The sequence below is a fragment of the Balaenoptera musculus genome, chromosome 15 (genome assembly GCF_009873245.2).
Source record: "Balaenoptera musculus isolate JJ_BM4_2016_0621 chromosome 15, mBalMus1.pri.v3, whole genome shotgun sequence".
Taxonomy (NCBI): domain Eukaryota; kingdom Metazoa; phylum Chordata; class Mammalia; order Artiodactyla; family Balaenopteridae; genus Balaenoptera; species Balaenoptera musculus.
Window position 1 is genome coordinate 69,591,513 of NC_045799.1, and position 21,846 is coordinate 69,613,358.

General features: G+C 43.5%; 1 protein-coding gene across 1 annotated transcript in view; it reads left to right on the plus strand.

The window, feature by feature from the left end:
* The window catches only part of HS3ST4 (heparan sulfate-glucosamine 3-sulfotransferase 4), a 411,041-nt gene extending 389,759 nt beyond the window's left edge, over positions 1-21,282 (plus strand). The window contains exon 2 of the mRNA XM_036826147.1: positions 19,296-21,282. Within this exon, the coding sequence (XP_036682042.1) occupies positions 19,296-19,932 (637 nt within the window). The 3' untranslated portion in view covers positions 19,933-21,282. The remainder of the gene's footprint in view (positions 1-19,295) is intronic.
* Positions 21,283-21,846: the final 564 nt, after the last annotated feature.

The following is a 21,846-nucleotide window of genomic DNA, read 5'->3' on the forward strand; positions in this document are numbered from 1 at the left end:
TCCCAAACTCTCAGGGGTTACGTATTCCCTGTTCCATGGTGCCTTGAACAGACCTTTGTCTGCGTCAACCGTCATTCCACAACAGCATGAAAAGAGCTTGGTGTAGAGTCGGAAAATTCTGGCTTCAAATCTCAGCCTGGTGGCATGTTATTTAGGTATCCTTGGATCACTCTCTGAGCCTAATTTTTTGATAAAATGAGTAAAATCATAGAGCTTATTTTCCAAAATTAAAAATTAAAGGATTTGTTGTAGAAATCACCAAGCACAGATCTACATCATAAAGCAAATGTAATAGATGCTTCATCATAATTAAACCTCTTCCTCTTGCTTGTTTGCATATCAAAAGGTAGCACTGATGCAGTTAAGGGAGCTGCCTTATTGGAATCTTGCCATCTGTGTGACCTTAGACAAGTCACTGAACTGCCCCCTGCCTCAGTTTCCTTTTCTGTAAAATAGTGATAAAAGTAATTTTTACCCCAGAGGATTTTTGTAAGAGTTAAATGGGTTTAATCGTGTTTGTTTTTTTTTTTTTTAGGTGAGTTTAGGCTGTAATTTTTTTCTTTTTAACATCTTTATTGGCGTATAATTGTTTTACAGTGGTGTGTTAGTTTCTGCTTTATAACAAATTGAATCAGCTATACATATGCATATATCCCCATATCCCCTCCCTCTTGCGTCTCCCTCCCACCCTCCCTATCCCACCCCTCTAGGTGGACACAAAGCACAAGCTGATCTCCCTGTGCTATGCGGCTGCTTCCCACTAGCTATCTATTTTACATTTGGTAGTGTATATATGTCCATGCCACTCTCTCACTTCGTCCCAGCTTCCCCATCCCCTTTCCCGTGTCCTCAAGTCCATTCTCTACGTCTGCGTCTTTATTCCTGTCCTGCCCCTAGGTTCTTCAGAACCTTTTTTTTTTCTTTAGATTCCATATATATGTGTTAGCATGCGGTATTTGTTTTTCTCTTTCTGACTTACTTCACTCTGTATGACAGACTCTAGGTCCATCCACCTCACTACAAATAACTCAATTTCGTTTCTTTTTATGGCTGAGTAATATTCCATTGTATATATATGCTACATCTTCTTTATCCATGCATCTGTCGAAGGACACTTAGGTTGCTTCCATGTCCTGGCTATTGTAAATAGAGCTGCAATGAACATTGTGGTACATGACTCTTTTTGAATTATGGTTTTCTCAGGGTATATACCCAGTAGTGGGATTGCTGGGTCATATGGTAGTTCTATTTTTAGTTTTTTAAGGAACCTCCATACTGTTCTCCATAATGGCTGTATCCATTTACATTCCCACCAACAGTGCAAGAGGGTTCCCTTTTCTCCACACCCTCTCCAGCATTTATTGTTTGTAGATTTTTTGATGATGACCATTCTGACTGGTGTGAGGTGGTACCTCATTGTAGTTTTGATTTGCATTTCTCTAATGATTAATGATGTTGAGCATTCTTTCATGTGTTTGTTGGCAATCTGTATATCTTCTTTGGAGAAATGTCTGCTTAGGTCTTCTGCCCATTTTTGGATTGGGTTGTTTGTTTTTTGGATATTGAGCTGCATGAGCTGCTTGTATATTTTGGAGATTAATCTTTTGTCAGTTGCTTCATTTGAAAATATTTTCTCCCATTCTGAGGGAGGAATCAGGCTCCCTGACTTCAGACTATACTACAAAGCTACAGTAATCAAGACAGTATGGTACTGGCACAAAAACAGAAATATAGATCAATGGAACAGGATAAAGCCCAGAGATAAACCCACACACATATGGTCACCTTATTTTTGATAAAGGAGGCAAGGATATACAATGGAGAAAAGACAGCCTCTTCAATAAGTGGTGCTGGGAAAACTGGACAGCTACATGTAAAAGAATGAAATTAGAACATTCCCTAACACCATACACAAAAATAAACTCAAAATGAATTAAAGACCTAAATGTAAGGCCAGACACTATAAAACTCTTAGAGGAAAACATAGGCAGAACACTGTATGACATAAATCACAGCAAGATCCTTTTTGATCCACCTCCTAGAGAAATGGAAATAAAAACAGAAATAAACAAATGGGACCTAATGAAACTTAAAAGCTTTTGCACAGCAAATGGATTTAATTTTGTAAAACACTTGGAACATATAGTAAGATCTCAGTAAATATTATACTGAACATTTGTTGGTATGAGTACATTTTAGGTATTGTCAGGGATTTCCCAAATAGGCTGTGGAACTCCTTGATGACAGGGACGGGTAATACTGATCTTCATCTTCTAGGACTTAGCAGACTATCTGGTATACAGTGATCAGTCAGAAATTGCATAGTAAATGAATGAATAAATTGCTGATTGATGAGCATTGGTACCCAGTGGGCCCCAGTGTTGGAGCACTAAGAGAAATCCTGCTTCCTTTCTCCACCCCACCCCCATCCCACGACTCCTGCCCATCCAGGAGGCACAGAATAACTTACACTACAAAGACATAAACATGCTGAGGACTAAGTTAAATGCAGGATGAAACCAGGAAGATGACATCACAAACAGCCCCTGGAAGAAAAAGAAACTCATGCTCATTCCATTGACTCTCTGGCAAAATGAGCTGTGATTTACTCCTGCAAATTACCAGCTGTAAAATATTTACAGCTAATTTCCTCTACCTTCCAGGGTGGCAGCGGCAAAGGGAAGCAGGCTGTTTAGGTAGTAAATGCAGAATGAAGTCACCATGTCGGTGGCCCTGTCTCCTGCAGCAGCCTCGGGTGACAGCATCATTTATACCTTCCATGCACACAATCTTTTCTGCATGTTTGTGAGTCTCAATTACAGGCCGTTGAGGTTTGTGTGGTAGGCATTATGGATTTATGAGCCAGAGCAAACATTAACTGGCACTAGTAATTCGTCTAGGGGTAGAGGAAAAGAGGGGAGAGAGCAACCGGGCACGGCGCTGGTACCCTGGCAGTGCATCACAGGTCTGGGATGCAGAAATTAGCACACAGCTGGGACAGAAATGTTCTGTCCATCTGGAGACACCTGCTCTCCCAGGCTCATCTCCTGGCATGTCCATCTCCCCACACCCCCAACCCCAGAGATGAATGTAGAAGTGTCGCAGGGCTCAGTCCTTGGACCTTTCCTCCTTTTTGTATACACCTTAACGTATACCATCTGTGTATGTCGGCAACATTCAAATATTTCTCCACCCAGATCTCTTCCAGACTCACTGCTTACCTGGCATTTCCATCTGGATGTCTAAAGCCATCTCAAGCATAACGTATCTGAAGCAGAGCTCCTTATCTTCCCCCGCTCTAAACCCAGATCTTCTCTCAGTGTCTTCCTCCAACCCAGTTGCTCAGGGCTGTTGCCTTGGAGTCACCCTGACACCTCCCATTCCCCTTACAGTCTAAATATAATCCATCGGCAAATTCTATTAGCTCTTTCTTCCAAGTATGCCAAGACTCTGCCCACTACATCACTCCCACCATCATCTCTTATCTGGACAGCTGCATTCGCTTCCTCAGAGCTTCCCAGCTTCTAAATCCCTGTGCAGTCAATTCCAATTCATCTGTGGAAAATGGTCCTGGAAAATTGCAATTCAGATCATGACACTTAGTCTTCTGCTCAAAAAACTCCAAGGACTTCCCATCACACTCAGAATGAAGTTTCATCATCAGGCCTCCCATTACCTCTCTGATCTCATCTTCTGCCGTGGTCTCCAGTCCCACTGGCCTCTACCTTGCCTCTGTGCACACTAAGAACCCTCCTACCCCAGGGCCTTTGCACTAACTGTTTCCTCTGCTTAGAACAGGTTTCTCCCAGAGAGCCACATAATGTTTTCCTTCAATTTCCTTATATACATGTATATATATATATTCATTCACAGGTAGAGAAGGATTTCTTAAATAAGAAACAAAAGTGCTAGCCACAAGAGTGGTAAATTAAACTACTTTAACATTAAGACTTTTGACCATCAAATACACATAAAGAAGGCCATGGGGGCTTCCCTGGTGGCGCAGTGGTTGAGAATCTGCCTGCCAATGCAGGGGACACGGGTTCGAGCCCTGGTCTGGGAAGATCCCACATGCCGCGGAGCAACTGGGCCCGTGAGCCACAACTACTGAGCCTGCGCGTCTGGAGCCTGTGCTCCGCAACAAGAGAGGCCATGATAGTGAGAGGCCCGCGCACCGCGATGAAGAGCGGCCCCCGCTCGCCGCAACTAGAGAAAGCCCTCGCACAGAAATGAAGACCCAACACAGCCATAAATAAATAAATAAATAAATTTATTAAAAAAAAAAAAAAAAAGAAGGTCATAAGTTAAGCCACAAACTGGGAGAAGATCATTGCAATCTACATAACAAAGGAGTAGTACCCAGAATATACAAAGAACCCCTATAAATAAAGAAAGAAAAACAATCCAATAGAAAAATGGGCAAAAGATACAGATATTTCACCAAGGAGGAAACACAAATCATCAATAAATGAAAAAGATCTCCCAAACTGCGAGAAATTCAAAGTTAGACAGTAGCAGACATTAAGTCACAAGGAGGATGAATGTGAGCTCTTCTGCACAGGTGGAGGGAATATAACTTAAGCGCCATCATCTTATAAGGGTAAGCATCTCAGAGCTCATGATTCAGCATTTCCATTATTTGGAAAATACCCAAGAGAGATTCTTCCCCTTTATACCAGGAGGCATGTACAAGAATTTACATAGCAACATTGTTCATAAAGCAAACAACCCCAATGTCCATCATCAGAAAAAATGGATAAATAATGCCATGTGCACACAATGGAATATTATACAGCAGTGAAAATGGATTCACTAACAGTAAATGCAATGGCATTAATAGATTTTATAAAGATATTGTTTAAGTTTAAAAAAAATTAACAGAAGACTAGAGTATTATGCCATTTTGAAAAAAAACCAACAAAACTAAACAGCATATTATTTAGAAATGCAACATATGATATACCCACACACAAGAGAATAACAAACTCAAAATTCAGGAGAGTGGGTTTTTTAGTCTCTAGGTCATTTCTCTAGTAACTCTCAGCTTTCTTGTTCCCTTGTGGGTGGGTGGGGGTCACAAGACTGGTTTTGGTCAGTCAGTTAGCAGAAATGATGAGAATCATTTCCAGGCTGACCATCTAATTACCAATGTGGTATTTTTCCAGAATGCTCATGTACTCACTGTTCCTCCCCTTCTTCCTCTTTCTTTCTCTCATCTACCCCTCTGGCACAACATCCGGGAATGTTTGAGATGGTGGGGAACTTCACACAGGTAGATGCAATGCTATCAGTAATTTATGGGTTGGTATATATTTATGATTATATTTATATTTATATTATATTATATTATATTACATCATATTATGTTATGTTATATTATATTATATTATATTATATTATACTATACTATATTATATTATATATGTTCCAGAGAAGCTGTACAGAGGAGGAAGCCTTTGGATCAGGCATGCCATGAACAAGGGCTCCCCCAGTCAGTGGGCAGGAAGGAAAGGGTATTTCAGGAAGTTGGAACGTCATATGCAAAATCTAAGATATGACAAAATCCATTGTTTCCAGGAAATGGCAAGATAATTCTAGGAGGCTAAAATGCAGAGTGCAGGGGGCGCACGGCAGGACTGTGGCCAGAGCACGGCACTCCTCCGTGAGGAGCTGACGAGCAGGGGTCAGCAGGGCCTGGCTACAGTTTATTCTTGCCAGCAGACCCTTCCTTTGAGTTTTGTCCCTCCCTTATTTCTGCTTGGCTGCACGCAGTCACACTCATTTCTGCATAGATTATTTTCCCATCAATATTTCTCGACGCCCAAAGTTCACATGGCACTCCACCTGTTCCTGGTGCTGCCAGGGGCACAAGCATTCCTGGCAAAGGTCTGTTACAGCATCTGGAAAGAGCAGGGGATTAATCTGGTCCAACCAAGCAAGCTTTTCCTGGGAGCCATTTTGGCCTTTTCGCCAAGTTGCTCAGAGTCTGATAAAGAAGACAAGGAAATACATATGTGCCATATTGTGGGATGAGTCAATGGTAGAAATAGACCAGGCAGCAGAGTCCACAGCAGGGAAGTGTCTTGTCATCCTGGGGGAAACAGGGCATGTGGGCTGAGTCCTGAAGGATGGGTATCACCAGGTTGGTGAAATAAAAAGGGTCAGTACCATTAGGAGCTGGTGAGGGGACAGGGGTATTCTCACACAGTATGAGTGGGAGCAAAATTTGGCGTGACCACCATGGAGGGCAATGTGCCAGTATCTATTATGGCCTTTAGACACAAACTCCCATGACCCAACAACCCAACTTCTGTAGGGCTGCATTAGGAAAATACTCAAATGGGTACATACAAAGAGAGGCATGTGCAAAGGTGCTCACGTTAGCCTTCTTTGTCATCATGGAAAGTTGATGAAAATCCAAGGACCCTCTACAGGGAAATGGCTAAATAAACTGTGGTTTGCATATGCTATAGAAGGCAACATTCATTTAAAAATGGGAAGTGAACTGATAAGGGAAAATCTCAAGAAGTATTCTTTTTTTATTTTTATTTTTTTAAATTAATTTTATTGGAGTGTAGTTGCTTTACAACGTTGTGTTAGTATCTACTGTAGAGCAAAGTGAATCGGCTATACGTATACATATATAGATGATCTTATTTGCAAAGCAGAAATAGAGACACAGATGTAGAGATCAAGAAGTATTCTTAAGTAGAAAACCCAAATTTTATTTTATTTTTTTTTAACATCTTTATTGGAGTATAATTGCTTTACAATGGTGTGTTAGTTTCTGCTTTATAACAAAGTGAATCAGCTATACGTATAAATATATCCCCATATCTCCTCCCTCTTGCGTCTCCCTCCCACCCTCCCTATCCCACCTCTCTAGGTGGTCACAAATCACCGAGCAAAACCCCAAATTTTAGAATGCTGCATAGGGTAGTATACTATTTGTGTCAACATACTCCCAAGTGCATACGTATTCACCCAAAGACGCAGGGCTCTGTGCAGGAGGGCTAAGCTATGAGACTAATGATGGAAGACGGTCAGGGGTGACTGAAGGCAGATGGGGAGCTCTAGGCAGTGGGAAACATCTATCTGGAGAGGAGTCAATGGTATTTATGTTTCTCTGCAACTAAGCCAGCCATCTGGACCTAGAAAGGGAAACATCTGATTCCTCCGGAATGGGACCAAAAATTCTGTAGACCAGGAAGAGTGAGTCCAGGCAGAAGATGAGATCCACAGTCATCTGGGGGCAATGTCCTGCTTCCCTGGGATCTTTCAGCATAAGCAGAATCTTACTCTGCCAGGACTACTGTGAGAGGGTCTAGGGAGGAGCCTAAAAAAGAGAACAGCAAGGGAATATTCATTCCCCCTGAACACATCCCCCCAAAATGGAGCTTTCTTAACATGTTGACACCATGACTGCAATGTCATTGTGGGTAGATGTGAGAGGAAGAAGTTTGTAGGCAATTGATCAGACGTGCAGCAAAGGCTGTGACTTTGTATGTGCTCCTCCCCAGCCAGCCAGCAGCACAGCTCCGTGGACCTGGATTTTCCCAAGGCTCCCGCCCCTAGGTGCTAGAGCCTGGCTAGGACGCTGAGTCCAGCCCCTGAGAAGTCTGGCAAGATGTGTAGAGCCTCAGTGAAGGGGGTTGGGCCATGAGCAAGAGTAAGCATCAGCACTCAGCCTTTTCTACCTTCTCACCAACTCGTGGTGAAGAGATGGAGGCCCACCTACCACCAGCTTAGACCTTACTTCACTTCCCTTGTCTTGCTGCATGGATGCATGAAATGAGTGTATAGTGTGTAAAAATGCAAATGTGCACATCCAGAGGGGTCATTCATTTATTCATTGTCATTTATTAAGTACCTATTATATACAATGCTCTATTAGAGACAGATATAGTACCTAGTGAATAAGACAAAGTTCTGCCATTGCAGAGTTCAGTTCCAGGTAGAAGGGCATCAGAAATCATGTGAACTGGTAAGTAAAGTAGATAATTCCAAATCTTGACCAATGCCACATGGTGTGAACAAGAAGAGAAACCAGACAATGGGATAGACAGTAACTTGGAGCAGGCATGATTTTTGATAGAATGATCAGGGAAAGCCTCTCTGAGAGATGACTTTTGAGTGGTATGTTGATGTCACAAAAATCATAGCTGATGGACCAGACCAGCGTTATCCAATAGAATGTTACGTGATGATGGAATATACTAGAGCTGTACCTCCAACACAATAGCCATTGGCCATTTGTAGCTATTGTGCACTTGAGATGTGGCTATTGTCCCTGAGAAATTAAATCTTTAACTCAATTTAATTTTAAGTAATTTAAATTTAAATAGTTCCATGTGGCTAGTGGCTTTCATAATAATCCAAAGCCAGACATTTAATATGAGACCTGAATGATGGGAAGAAACCAGCTCTCTCCATCCTTCTTCCTAACTTTCTTTCCTCCTGTCCTTCCTCCTTCCCTTCCTCCCTCCCTCTCTTCCTTCCTTCCTTTCTTCCTTCCTCTTTTCCTTTATTCTCCCTTCTCTTCTTTCCAACTGTGCTTTTTTCCCCCTTCTTTCCTTCATCTCTTCCATCATTGGGCAAATATTTATTGAGACCTATGTCTCAATTCTAGGCACTAAGTGAGATGCTGGAGATTCAGCAGTATACAGAAGTGCCAAACTGTCTTCCTTCTTGGGAGCTTGCTTCCTTTAGGACAGACAGACTAGACACAAGAAAATGAACACATAAACAAGATAATGTCAGATAACAAGAAGCCCTAGGAAGTGAACAAAAGAGGCCGGTGTGAAGGAGAGTGATTTAGATGGTGCCTGGGGAAGGGGATTGCCCTCTGAGTATGTGATGTTTGAGCCAAGACTTGAATAATAAGAAGGAGCCAGTTGTGGGAAGAGTAGAGGCGTGTGTGTGTGGGGTGGGTGTGTGTGTGTGTGTGTGTGAAAAAGAGAAAAAGAGAAACACTCCGTAGGAGGTCAGTGTGCATGAACATCTGATGATATAATATTAGAATCTTCAATCTTTGGGGCACAGTATGTGTGCCTGTTTGTGTATATCTTTCTAGGTGTGCACTGATCTTCTTTCTTATTTGTCACTTCTCCATCTGTTATATGATCAGATGGATGGGTTTGAAAATCTGTTTAGTATTTCATGCGCCCCAAGCTGTGAAAGTCAGGTCTAAGTACAGGCACAGTAGGGTGCACTGATTAATTTATGATTGTGCTTTACGTCCCTGAAGCTAGAGATCTTGATTTGGGGATGCAACCTTATGAAGGAAATATCTCAAGGACACACCTGGAAGGCTCTTACTTGGGCACTTTGTAGGAGAGGAGGTCCTGCCATCCTGACCAAATATAGGGAAAAGGGGGGTTTCTGGGCTGCATTCTGTTGGCGGAGAGAACAAGTTTCCTTCAACGCTAGAGTTGGTGCCTGGCCGTGTGACAAAATATTGTTCTTCCCAGCACCATTCACACCTGTCCTTCATATGCATGGATGCCTCCATCTTGACCGAGTTATTTAACAAGTTTCCATGGCCAGGCATGAGACGACCTGAGCAGTCCTTCCACCAATAAAACATCCAGTGCTTTATTATGTATATATTGGTCTAGCCGGTTAGATTCCTTGCATCACAAGGAAGAGACACAAATTATTTACAAATTATTTACAAAAACAAAGTTTGTTTTAAGGATGCACATGAGATAAACATGAAATAACCTCACGGTTAGCACAGGTCCTAAGATGGCATTCTCTGTGAATGCACCGTGAGTAAACAGGATTCATATATAATAGCAACAATAATTAACACTTGTACTCAGCAGTTAATTCCTTCCAGGCACTGTGCTAAGCCTTCGTTCATTCTGGCTGCTGTAACAAAAATACCATAGACTGAGTGGCTTAAGCAACAAGCATTTATTTCTTACAGTTCTAAAAGCTGAGAATTCCAGGATCAAGATGCTGGCAGATTCACTGCCTGGTGAGAACCTGCTTCCTGGCTCATAGAGGGCTATCTTTTCACTATGTCCTCACAGGGCAGAAGGTGGGAGGGAGCTTTCTGGGGTCTCTTTCATAAGGGCACTAATTCTATTCATGAGAGCTCCACCCTCATGACCTAATCCCCTCTCAAAGGCCACACCCCCTAATCCCATCCCATTGGGTGTTAGGATTTAACATATGAATTGTGTGGAGGTGGGGCACACACATTCATTCTACAGCAGCATCATAAGCACTGGCCCTTTCAACCTTCATAAAACATGCTCTGAGATAGGTCTTTCTTGTGATACCCATCGTATGAGGAAACTGAGGCTTGAGGTGGTTAAATAAGTTTCCCAAAGTCCTTTAGAGTGAGGATGGCAGAGCCAGGGTAGAGCCACACAGTAGGGCTGAGACATGCAAAGGGTGACAGAGGCAGACGCAGCAGGAGCAAGCAGGGCTTGGCTCAGCCGCAGGATGCAGGTGAGAAGGAAGCAGGGCTGGCAGCATCCCCAAGGATAGCAGCTGGGAGCGCAGCGTGCGGTGGAGAGACCTGGAATGGGGCCTTCCCGAGAGGAGCCCTCTCCTGTCACCGTCTGTTAAATCGTGAGCGCACAAGGTGCCCAGGCAGACAACGCTGACACCTCCATAATCATCGTTTAGTTGCGGCACCTGCCCTTTGAAACGCTGAGCCCGAGGAAAGAAACTACAATAGAACAGCTAAGAGAAGTTGGTGTGTGAGGTTCTGCAGTGGGACACTCTTTGAATGTGTATGAATAAAGGATCAGAGAAGTATACTCCGGGTGGAATCCCCAGTCAGGGGCAGGTGAAGCGAGCCGTAATCTTGTGAATTCAAAATCAGGGAGCATCTTGTTTTCGAATCTCTGGAGTGAGGTGGTCCAATAACAAGAGAGGAGGGATTGGAGGGAGAGTTGTGGGTAAGAAGGCACTGAGGGAGCTGAGGTTGGAAGCAGGCAAAGGTTTAGATTTTAGAACCCTGCTTCCCAACCTGTGGGCTTGAGAATTATTGCAGGGACCTTCACATCCCTATAGATACCAAACATTGAGTGTAAACTACATCAATAAAAATCCCATACACACACATACGCGCACACATGGCCACATTCAAAAATGTAGATTCAGTGGTGATGACTCACTCACAAATTCATTTTAAGGGATTGTCAAATTCATAGTTGTTTTTTTGTCCATATGTGTTTTCTAAATCAAACCATATGAACAAGTCAGCTTCTGTCATATGGTGGTCTGTTGATGCTGAAGCCCCGGGGGGGAACTGGGAAAAGCCAGGGATGACAAGGAGAAATAAAAGCAAGCCTAGGATTTGTGCCATTTGAGGTATGGGCCCCATAAAGTGGCCAAGCTCTGCCTAGCACTGAAGCCTCCCAAGTGCTTGGGCACCCTGGGATAGCAAGGAGAAAGAGATTTCTAGGAATTCACTGGAATCTATGCTAAACAAAAGCTGTTTGGTGCTCTCAGAGTGGGTCATATCAACGCCCATTGGAGAGGTGGGTTTCCATGAATCAGGGTCATCATTTACAGAGGGGTGTATATATTAGGCAATGCAGTGATAGGCATTTAGTTTCAGAATTTAAGCAGGGCTGGTCTCCTTCACTCATTCAACAAATAAATTTGTTTGTACCTACTATGTGCTATGTTACACTAGCAGCAATAACAAGGGGGGACATTTACCAATACTTGCTCTGTGCCAGGATGCCTGATACCTTTTCTTGTGAATGAGGAGGCGATGCTATTATACCCATTTGACAGATGATGGAACTGAGGATAAAAGACATGAAATGAGTTGCTAAAGCCAGTTGTGGTTCAGAGATGGAACCCCGAAGTCAAACGCTGAGCCACCCGCCTTTGTCAGGATGAGTACCCACTGACAAGCTTCTAAAGGAGGTGATTGTGGACTCTGGAATCAAGTCGACCCTCAGCCAGTGATTCTCTACCTGAAACTCATGGAACTCCGTGAATCCTCAGAGACAAGGATAGACCTCACAGACTATTTTTACTCTCAGAAGATGTGAACTTCCTCAGGACACATCTTGCTCTTCATTTTATCTCCTAATGTACCTGGCACACGACAGTTGCCAAATTAATGAACAGATAAATGGTTTCCTCTCTTTTTCTTTCATAGATCCTAAAATATCTGTACCTGCCTGGCACAAACTTTAAAACCACAAAAGTGCCTGAGATCTGGGTTTGCTCTTTTCTCCCACAATGTGGTCCTGTGTCATTCAAAACTGGAATGCTTTCCTCATTCTTCTCCAGTTATTCAAATTCTTTGTGTTTCCTCAAAACCCAGCTCCTTCTGTTCTCCTTCCTCCTCCTCATCCTTCCTCACTTCTTTCCTTCCTCTTGTCTTCATTTCTCCTTCCTCTCGCTTCTAGTTGCCTTCATCCTTTGCTTCAGCTCTCTCCCTCCTTTCCTCTCCTCTGCCCACACTTTTCTGTCACCTCCTTCTCCCTCTTGGTGGCAGATGTGATTTTGTCTGAAAAGAGACCTCTGCCCACAACAGAGATGCCCCATCTGAACCACAGACCACTTTACAAAAATGGGAAATTCAGGTGTGTCCTTCAAAGAACTTGCAGTCTGTTGCAGGGCAGGTACCATGCCTGCTTTAGCATCGCTATATGCCCAACATAATAAGCACCAGCAAACACTCGTTGGAATTAATGAGGGAATTCGTATTAACATAGCCCTTTCATGGTACAGGTCCAGAGAGGGGAAAATCCTTGTCCTAAATGCATTTGGCAAGTTAGTTCTTAAGTCAGAGCTATAACTCAGGATCCCTTCTTTCCCACCTTCAGTTTGGTCCTTAGCCGTATGGCCCTGGCAAAGGCTGCTTTTCTTGGGTCTTTACGTAAGAAATGTGGTTTCCAAAGGGTTTGACTTTTCATCTTCAGGGATTCCAGGATTCATAAACTTGGATTTGAAAAGCAGCATGAACTTGCCAAAAGAATAAGGCCGAAAAGGAGTCCTGAGCAGGGTTTATTGTCTCTTTGACTCAGTTTCCACATCTCTATAATGGGCTCAGTGAATTGTATGCTACTTGTGCAGTTCAGCCAGAATAATATGTGAAATTGCCCGTCTCGATGCTTGGCAAGTAGCAGGCGCCCAATTGAATTTCTAAGTTTCTTTCCTCAATGCAGAAGAAACAGCCTTACCTCATGCCCTGGCTCTAACCACCATTCTCTTGGGTTACAGTTTATCTGGAGGCCTCAGAAAATATTGCTCATTTATGTACCATTTATCCCACTGGATAATGCATTTGGGAAAATATGAGGTGCCCACATACCTCTGATTTAGGCAAGCAAAAGGCAAGCTCAGCTGCTAACCCTTCCAGAGAGAATGGGCTCTTTACATCTAATACAGGTGACTGCCTTCTCCCTCGGCATTCGTGATGGTGTCCATTTGTTTCAGTTGATGACGCCCCGGAGAGAGATGTCGCAAATTGAATGATGGAACTTGATCTGGCAAGAATTTCTGGGGCTTCTGGCCTGGGTTTCTGTAACTCCCAGTGGTGAGTCAGTGACAGCCCACCTTTACAACACACATAATGAGGCTCAATTTAAGATTCAGCTTTGCCATCTACCAGCAGAGTGACCTTGGGCCAGTCACGTAACCTTGTTGAGCCTCTGTCGTTTGGTTAAGCATTGCCAGGCAGTAACTAAGAGCTCTGGCTAAAGTTCACGACAGACCTGGGGTTGGATTTCAACTCTGCCTCTTGTGACTTTGGACTAACAGATCAATTTCCCTGAGCCTCAGTTTCCTGACCTCTGAAGTGGTGAAGGTAGTAGTACCTTCTTAAGAAAGTCGTTTTAAAAATTCACGGCTAATGTATTGCAAGCCTACTCTCTGTGAGTCACTCTTTTAGGCATTAACTCATATCATCGTCACAAAATCCCTATGAAATGGGTATTCTCCGTATGGCGCCTATTTTCCAGATAATGCAACTGAGACACAAATTACTTGGGTTAGTAATTTTTGCCCGGAGTCACATAGCTAATAAGTGGATCCAAATTTGGTTCATCTGGAGGCTATACTCTTAACCACCAGGCTGTAGAGCCCAGTGTCTGAACGTGCTTAGAGACTTTGATCTGGTGTCAGAATTTGAACTCTCAACCACCAAACGGCACAGAGTGAGCGCTGGATAAATGGCGTATGGTAACTACTGTAAGATCGCTATTTTTGTTGTTTCCTGTGAAGCCCTGGATGCTGACCCGCATCCAGATGGGGCTTGTGCTCAGTCCAGCTCCCCCACCAGCAGAGCGGACGTGGTGGAGGGCGAGCGAGTTGGAGCGTGTCTCATAAACATTTGGGGTTGTGAGAGCAGCTGTGTGATCTTGCGGGATGATTCTCGCTTCAGGACTGTGTGTTGACGCCGATGTCACGGCTGCTCTGAGCACCCCAGATACTGTTAACGAGCCGTTCCAAGCCCAGATGCAGTGTTTTCTCACCATATGGTACACACTGCAGTGCAGGGTCCTTCAGATGAGGGATGGCTTGGAATTCAGAAACACTGAACCCCGCCTGAGGGAAACCTACTTAGAGGAGCCCTCCAAACTGCCCCAGTTCTCCTGACTTCTGGGGATCATGTTTTCATTCGTATGTCATTCGTTCATTCATCTAATAACCACACATAGTTATGGGGCAGCTGCCATGCGGTAGGCACTGGGGATACAAAGGTGAATAAAACATTGCCCATGGCTTCCGGAAACCGAGCTTAGCCATGGAGGGCATGGGAACCAACCATATGATGACATTATCCTAAGCTCTGTAATACAGGAAGTTATCAAAGACCCTGGAAATTCAAAGGAGTTAGTGAAAATCTTTGCTATGGAATTTAAACATTTGTTTTGCACACCGGCATCTGAATGCTTTTCCTTATTCAGGAGAATTCCCCAGATAGGCAAAGGTTAGGTCCCACCTTCTACTAGTGAAGGTGAAGAGAATCTGACATTCATTCCTTCACCCTACTTTCTGGCAGGTGCACTGTGAACTCATGATGGAAATGTCCACCTCCAACTGGGATCTCCCTTGAGTTCCAGACTCCTGTATCAAGATGATTACTCAACTCCCTTCACTTGAGTATTTCAGATTCCAAGTCCAAAATCAGACTTGGTATCTTCCCCTGAAACTGGCTTCTTTCTCAGTTGTCTCCAGGTCAATAAACTGCACTACTACTCATCCTTCAACTCCGGCCAACAATCTTGGAGTCTTCTATGATACTCTCTCTCTCTCTCTTGCACACACATCCCACCCATCCTAAAGGACTGTTGGCCCTACCTTTTAAAGGCATCCTAATTCTGAACACTTCTTCCCAGGTTGCCCTCTCCACCTGCATTCCTGCCACCCCCATCTCTAACCTGCTGTCCTGAAATGGCCTCTTAACAGGCTGCCTTTCTTCTGCTCTTGCCACATGCCTGTGTGTTCTCAGCAAAGCAGCCAGGAAAAAAAATCTCTTAAAATATAAATTTTATGTCCTCTTGTTTCATGTTCTTCAGTGGTATCTCATCACACATGGAATAAAACCCAGTGTCTTGCCCATGGCCCGTAAGACCCCCTGTGGTCTTTCCCTCCCCACCCCTTGACCTTATTTTCTCACTTCCTTAGCTTTGCTCACTCCCCTGTGGCATGACTGGTCTCCTCCCCATTCCTCAAGTACATAAAGATGTGAGAACATGGGCAGTCAAAATGTCAGACCCAGTCGAGAAGAACTTCCCTAAAAGCAGGAGAGAGAAGGAAACTTGGGATGAATCATTCCTGAGAAAGTAGAGGGAGACAAGATCCAAAGCCCACTTTGGGAGAAGTTGGTCTTACACATAGACTGCCACCTCTAGTCTTTTAGGAAGAGAGACACTAGGATAGATACAGAAATTGCTGCTGGGTCGTGGGCCCAGGTGAGAAAACTGGTGAGGGGACAAGGCCTGAGAAATGACCAGATTAGGACAACAAAACCCATCACAACAAAGCCTCGCCTTAGGACAGGAGATTAATGGTTTATTCATCCATTCGTTCAACAGATATTTATTCAGCACCTGCTATTTGCCAGAAACTGGTGGTAGGTGTTTGCTTGGCCAGTGAGCTTAGGAACCAAGGATATACTCACCCAGTGAGACTTCGAAAAAGTATCTTTAGGTTCTGAGTCTGTTTCCTTCTCTCTGAAAGTGAAATAGTAATGATACCCACTCTGTTGATTAAGATAGTTATTTATGTGATGCTATAAAGAACTCTTCTTTTATCAGTTGTAGTAGTTACACTGGAAGGTCTGTCAGGGAAGGGACCTTGTCTGTTTTGTTCACTAGTATATTGCCATTTATGGAAGTGAGCATTTATGGAACAAATGAATGAATGAATGAATATAACTGATTCAGAATCATTTTTGGAAAGGGGGTACTGCTACTTCATTGATTTTGAACAGCTACTGGATAGCTTCTTACCAGCAAAAAATCCTGTGTATCTCATGCAACAACGGTTGTATCTTGGCTTAATGAGATGGTGTTACCATGTGTGCCCCAAATGCAGGAACTGTCCTCAAGTGCATGGTGTAATCCATCTGTAACATGACGATCAAAGCCATTTAGGTGCCTCTGCTCCCCTCTACCTTCTCCATTGCCTTCTCTAGCCCCGCTCCTCTCATTGCCTTTTGCACCAAGCACTGAGCTAGTCACACAATTACTCCTATACACACTGGCTTATAGGCCGGGTACCATTTATCTCTGATGCTTCAGATAAAAGACTCGAGATCAACAAAGATCTTGACAGACTGTAACAATTAGCTGAAGTGAAGGAGATGAATTTGTCAATGTAAAGATAAACACTGAGGTCTAAGAAGTGAATGGCAGAGACTGGATGAGAAGAAAAACCTAGCAGCTGCTCCTTGCTAAAGAAAAATGCAGCAAATTAAAAGGAGCAAGATATGTCTGAGGGGCAAAAATCTGGAAGAGGCCATGTAAAAATATCATCTTCAGTATTTTTTGCATCAACATTTATTTAATATTTTTATACTATGAAATGAGTTCTATAATAAAAGAAGAGACTCTATCTCTCCAACTGAAAGAAAAGTAGGATATCAGTATATTCCTTCAACTTCAGCTGAACTAATAGCAGCTCCCCCATTGCTCACCAGTCTCCAGATCAGGAAGAATGGTTGATGACACTGGCTTGAATCAGAATATCCTTTTTTTCTAGATAAGTTCCTTAGTTCCCATGTTGTTCAGCTTTTCCATTTGGTCAAACATAAATATTTTCTCCTTACTCTTCTCTAAGAATTGCTGTGCCAGTGATCTTGTGCCTCTGGCTTAAGCTTTTAAAATTCTGGCATTCATTGGACAGTATTCTAAATGATTTACCTGCATTATCACATTCAATCTTCATTACAATCCTATAAGGGAAGGACTCTTGTTAACCCTATTTTTTAGATGAGAAAATGGAGATTCAGAGTGGGTTTACTCACTTCATCAAGGTGACATAGGTAGTCAGAACTCTTAAATCAGGCACATGTGACTCCCCTAAAAGTGTGGTCCTTAGCCCTACCACTCCAAACGTCACAATTAAATCTGATAAGAGCCAAACAGGCACACAAACGTGAAAACTTTCAAAATACTGGAGAGATAATATCAGTTCAAGATGAGCATGATTATTTATGGCCAGGGCTATTGCTTTGATCTGAAAACTCCTCACTGCCCAGCCATTATACACAAACAACAACAAACTCCATGTGAATTTCTCTACATTAGGCAAGAGGCAAGTGCCTCTTGCCTAATAAAAGTGCTTGCGGAGAAAGCTCAAAACCCAGTAGCAATTAATTATTGACAAAGCATGTGAATTAGAGATAAAAGAAGAGCCCTTCCTTCTCCACACACGCGATAGTAAATAAATTTAATTATGGTAGGGGAAGCTGAGGGATCTTCATCTGTATTAAGTTTTATTAGCTGAGACATTTAAAAGCATGTCATCATAACAAAGAGGTCTTGTGTAATCCTAAATGTACCACTTTGGTGCAAGGCTCGGAAGTGAAGAGACTTAATGGAGATGGAGCACATGGTGGCAGATGGCCTGCTGTACCGACAGGTACAAGTACATCAAACTCCTTTAATCTCTTGAAGTTCCCAAGTAAAACAAGGCCACTCTGAAGGCAGACATGGATGGAGGGATGGGTTTGGAGAAGCAACCTTGGGAAGGAAACCAAGAAATATGCCTCCTGGCGTGGGATCTATCACTGGCTCACTGGACAACCTTGGGAGCCAAGAAAGAAGAAATCCCATGTATAAAACTAATTCTATGCTAGATGCTGTCACACTGTATGTCACACTATATGTCATTCGTTTCATCCTCAACTGAACTTGAAGTAAGTTTTAGGATTTTTACAGATGAGGATGTGATTCAACTTGCTGAGGTCACAAAGCCTGTCTGATTCCCTGTCTCTGGGCTTCAGTTTCCTCATTTGCATAAAGATGCCTTTGGATTAGGTTAGGGGTCAAGAAATGTTTTCTTAAAGGGCCAGATAGGAAGTATGTTCAGCTTTGCATGTCATATAGTCTCTGTTGCAACTACTCGACTCTGCTGATGTAGATGCAAAAAGCAGCCACAGACAGTACAAAAAAGGAATGTGTGGCCATGTTCCAATAAAAGTTTATTTATAAGCATTGAAATTTGAATTACATATAATTTTCATGTATCACAAAATTTTAGTCTTATTATTTTGTTTTTTTCCCCATCCTTTAAAGGTGAAAAATCACTCTTAGCTATGGGCCATACAATAACAGGAGGCAGGTGGTAGTTTGCCAACCCCTGGACTAGATCATCTTTGAGGTCTTGTTGAGCTCAAACACTTTCTGAAAGCCACTACAACAATCATATCCTTGATTTATTAAGCTCTTACACATGCCAGATTCTGTGCTAAATGCTTTAAAAGCATTATCTCCCTTAATCTTTTTACAACTGTGTGAAGTAGGTGCTATCATTATCTTCATTTCAGAGATTATAAAACTAATACATAGAGAAATTACGAGTCGATCTAGGTTAAACATAACTGGTAAGAGATAGAGCAGAAATTTAAATGCAGGTGTATAAGATTCCCAAGAATGAATTGCACAAGCTTTATGCTACTTTTTCTGATAATACTATAATCAGAACTATAGAGGGATATATAGTCCAAAAAGAACTTCCAAGTGTACATGAATTTTATTGGGTAGCTCCCCACTGGGCTATTTATATCATACGTTTCGTGCAACAAGTTCAATGATTTCTGGACAGGAATAACCACTCTTTTGTTTTCCTCCGTCTTCCAGAAATGTGATGCCTAAGACTTTGGATGGGCAGTTAACCATGGAGAAGACACCAAGTTACTTTGTGACAAATGAGGCCCCCAAGCGCATCCACTCCATGGCCAAGGACATCAAACTCATCGTGGTGGTGAGAGACCCCGTGACCAGGGCCATCTCCGATTACACCCAGACACTGTCAAAGAAACCCGAGATCCCCACCTTCGAGGTGCTGGCCTTCAAAAATCGGACCCTAGGGCTGATCGATGCCTCCTGGAGCGCCATTCGAATAGGGATCTATGCTCTGCATCTGGAAAACTGGCTCCAGTATTTCCCCCTCTCTCAGATCCTCTTCGTCAGCGGTGAGCGACTCATAGTGGACCCCGCCGGGGAAATGGCCAAAGTACAGGATTTTCTAGGCCTCAAGCGTGTTGTGACTGAGAAACATTTCTATTTCAACAAAACCAAGGGGTTCCCTTGCCTAAAGAAGCCAGAAGACAGCAGCGCCCCCAGGTGCTTAGGCAAGAGCAAAGGTCGGACTCATCCCCGCATCGACCCCGATGTGATCCACAGACTGCGGAAATTCTACAAACCCTTCAACATGATGTTTTACCAAATGACTGGTCAAAATTTCCAGTGGGAAGAGGAAGAGGGTGACAAATGAGGCTAGAGATGTGGAGGGAAGGCTGGTGAATAGCTAGGGAGGCTTCTTACCTGAGTCCTGAATCCCCCAGGGTCTGCAGCCTCAGCCTTGCTGGGGTGCCAAGTAGATCTCCTCCTTTGTGCAATCAGGATTGCTTCCAACGCTGTTGGCTTAGGCAAAGGGATGGATCCCATGGCATACTCATGTGGGTACCAGGCCTGCCTGGGTAGCAGCATCTGGTTGACCAGATGGCCACCAGAATCCACTGCTAATTCTTGTCTTCTGCTGGTTAATCAAGTCTGAAGACAGGATACATAAGTAGTTGTCAAGGTCAGAGACAGTGGCATGAATGTTTGTTTAAATGATAAGAAAGGAAGGTCTACTTTTGGCCGGAGTCTCTCACTTTAATTTGGGAAGCCCGAGTTCTAGCCCCATATCTGGCAAAGGCCCCTGCTCTAGCAACCTCTGCTTTGGCATCTTGCCAGAATACTAATTGTGGCCAATTGCTCCAGGACTCCTAGGGAGCAAGGTCCTCCCTCTTAAGGTGGCTCTAGCCTTCTCCTTAAAGGTCTCATCCCACAACCTTTGACTTGCTCCCTCCTCACCTTATGAAGGCAGAGGCATGCATGTTTCTCACCAAAAAAAGCTGACACCCCTGGAAGCCTTCTTTCTAAGAGCCCCCGAAGGGGGGTTGGGTCTCTCTCTTTGTGAGTATCCTGGGTGGTGGAGAAGCTTAGCCTGTGCCTCCTTAGAATCAGAATCACAGGGCTGCTCTCAGAGCAGGGGGGTTGCAGCAGAGCTCAGAGCCCTGAGGTTGGGAAAGATGAATGCCATCTCTGGGAGTGAAAAAAAGAAAAGCCAGTCCTTTTGGTGGGAGGTCTCCATCCCTGAAGACCCTCAGCCGCATGGTTCTGGCACATGCTATCAGGATGGGCTCTGTCCCTTAGGGTGCCCAGAGGGGCAGGGACCAGAGAGCTGGCATGTCTTTTGTCATGAATAACCTTTAGCAACACAACCCACAGGGGATCGGTCACCATCCTTCTCTTTGTCCCACCGTCTCCCCTACATGGTCATCTCATGCTTCATTTGCTTAATTCAGAGATGGCACATATTGGGGCAGTGACAAGAGGGCTGAATCCATTTATCAGATCCAGTGTATGGGGGTGGGGGAGGGTAAGGGCTGTCTGCGGACACCCCCCATCAAGGGCTGCTGCATTAGTTTGATTCCCATTAGTTTGATTCCATTAAAATGCAGCATTTGACATAAAGCGCTCTTCACAGATCTCCAAAACCAGGAACTGTTCTAGCAAAATTGGAAATATGTATGAGTGGGGGGGAGTGAAATCTGTTCGGCTGTTATTAAACTGTCATTTCTCCCGCTAACTGAAAACTGTGTTGTTATAAAGCTTAATGCCATCTGATTAATGGGTTTTGATGGTGTGTTTGTGTTGGTCACCTCCATTCCCACCTCTCCCCCTACCCTCGAATTCTGGGAGTATCCCTTCTCTGGGATAGCCAGAAAGACCCAGATTAGAGAGTCTTTCAGGGAATTCTGTCTGCAGGTCAGGATGATTCTTGAAATAGCACAAAGGACGCAACTCCTATAAGGGGTGCAGTACCCTCCTATCTTAACCCATCCTGGCAAAGAATGGACTGATGTGCCAGATTCAGAAACAAATAAATTTTTTCCAGATAAGAAAGTGGTTATTGAGCTGAAGGCAACATACATGCCTTTATTACCAAAGTAAAAGAAGATAAATATGAAAATACATACACACGTACACATCTACACCTACTTGAAAAAAGACAACGCCTGCTTAATCAGAAGAGTGTACTGTGCACTAGCTGATTTGGGGCCTTGTTTTATAAGCAAAGCAAGGAGTGGATCTAGTTAGTTACACATCAGAGGCAGATGTGTGGTGTTTTCAAGCTACA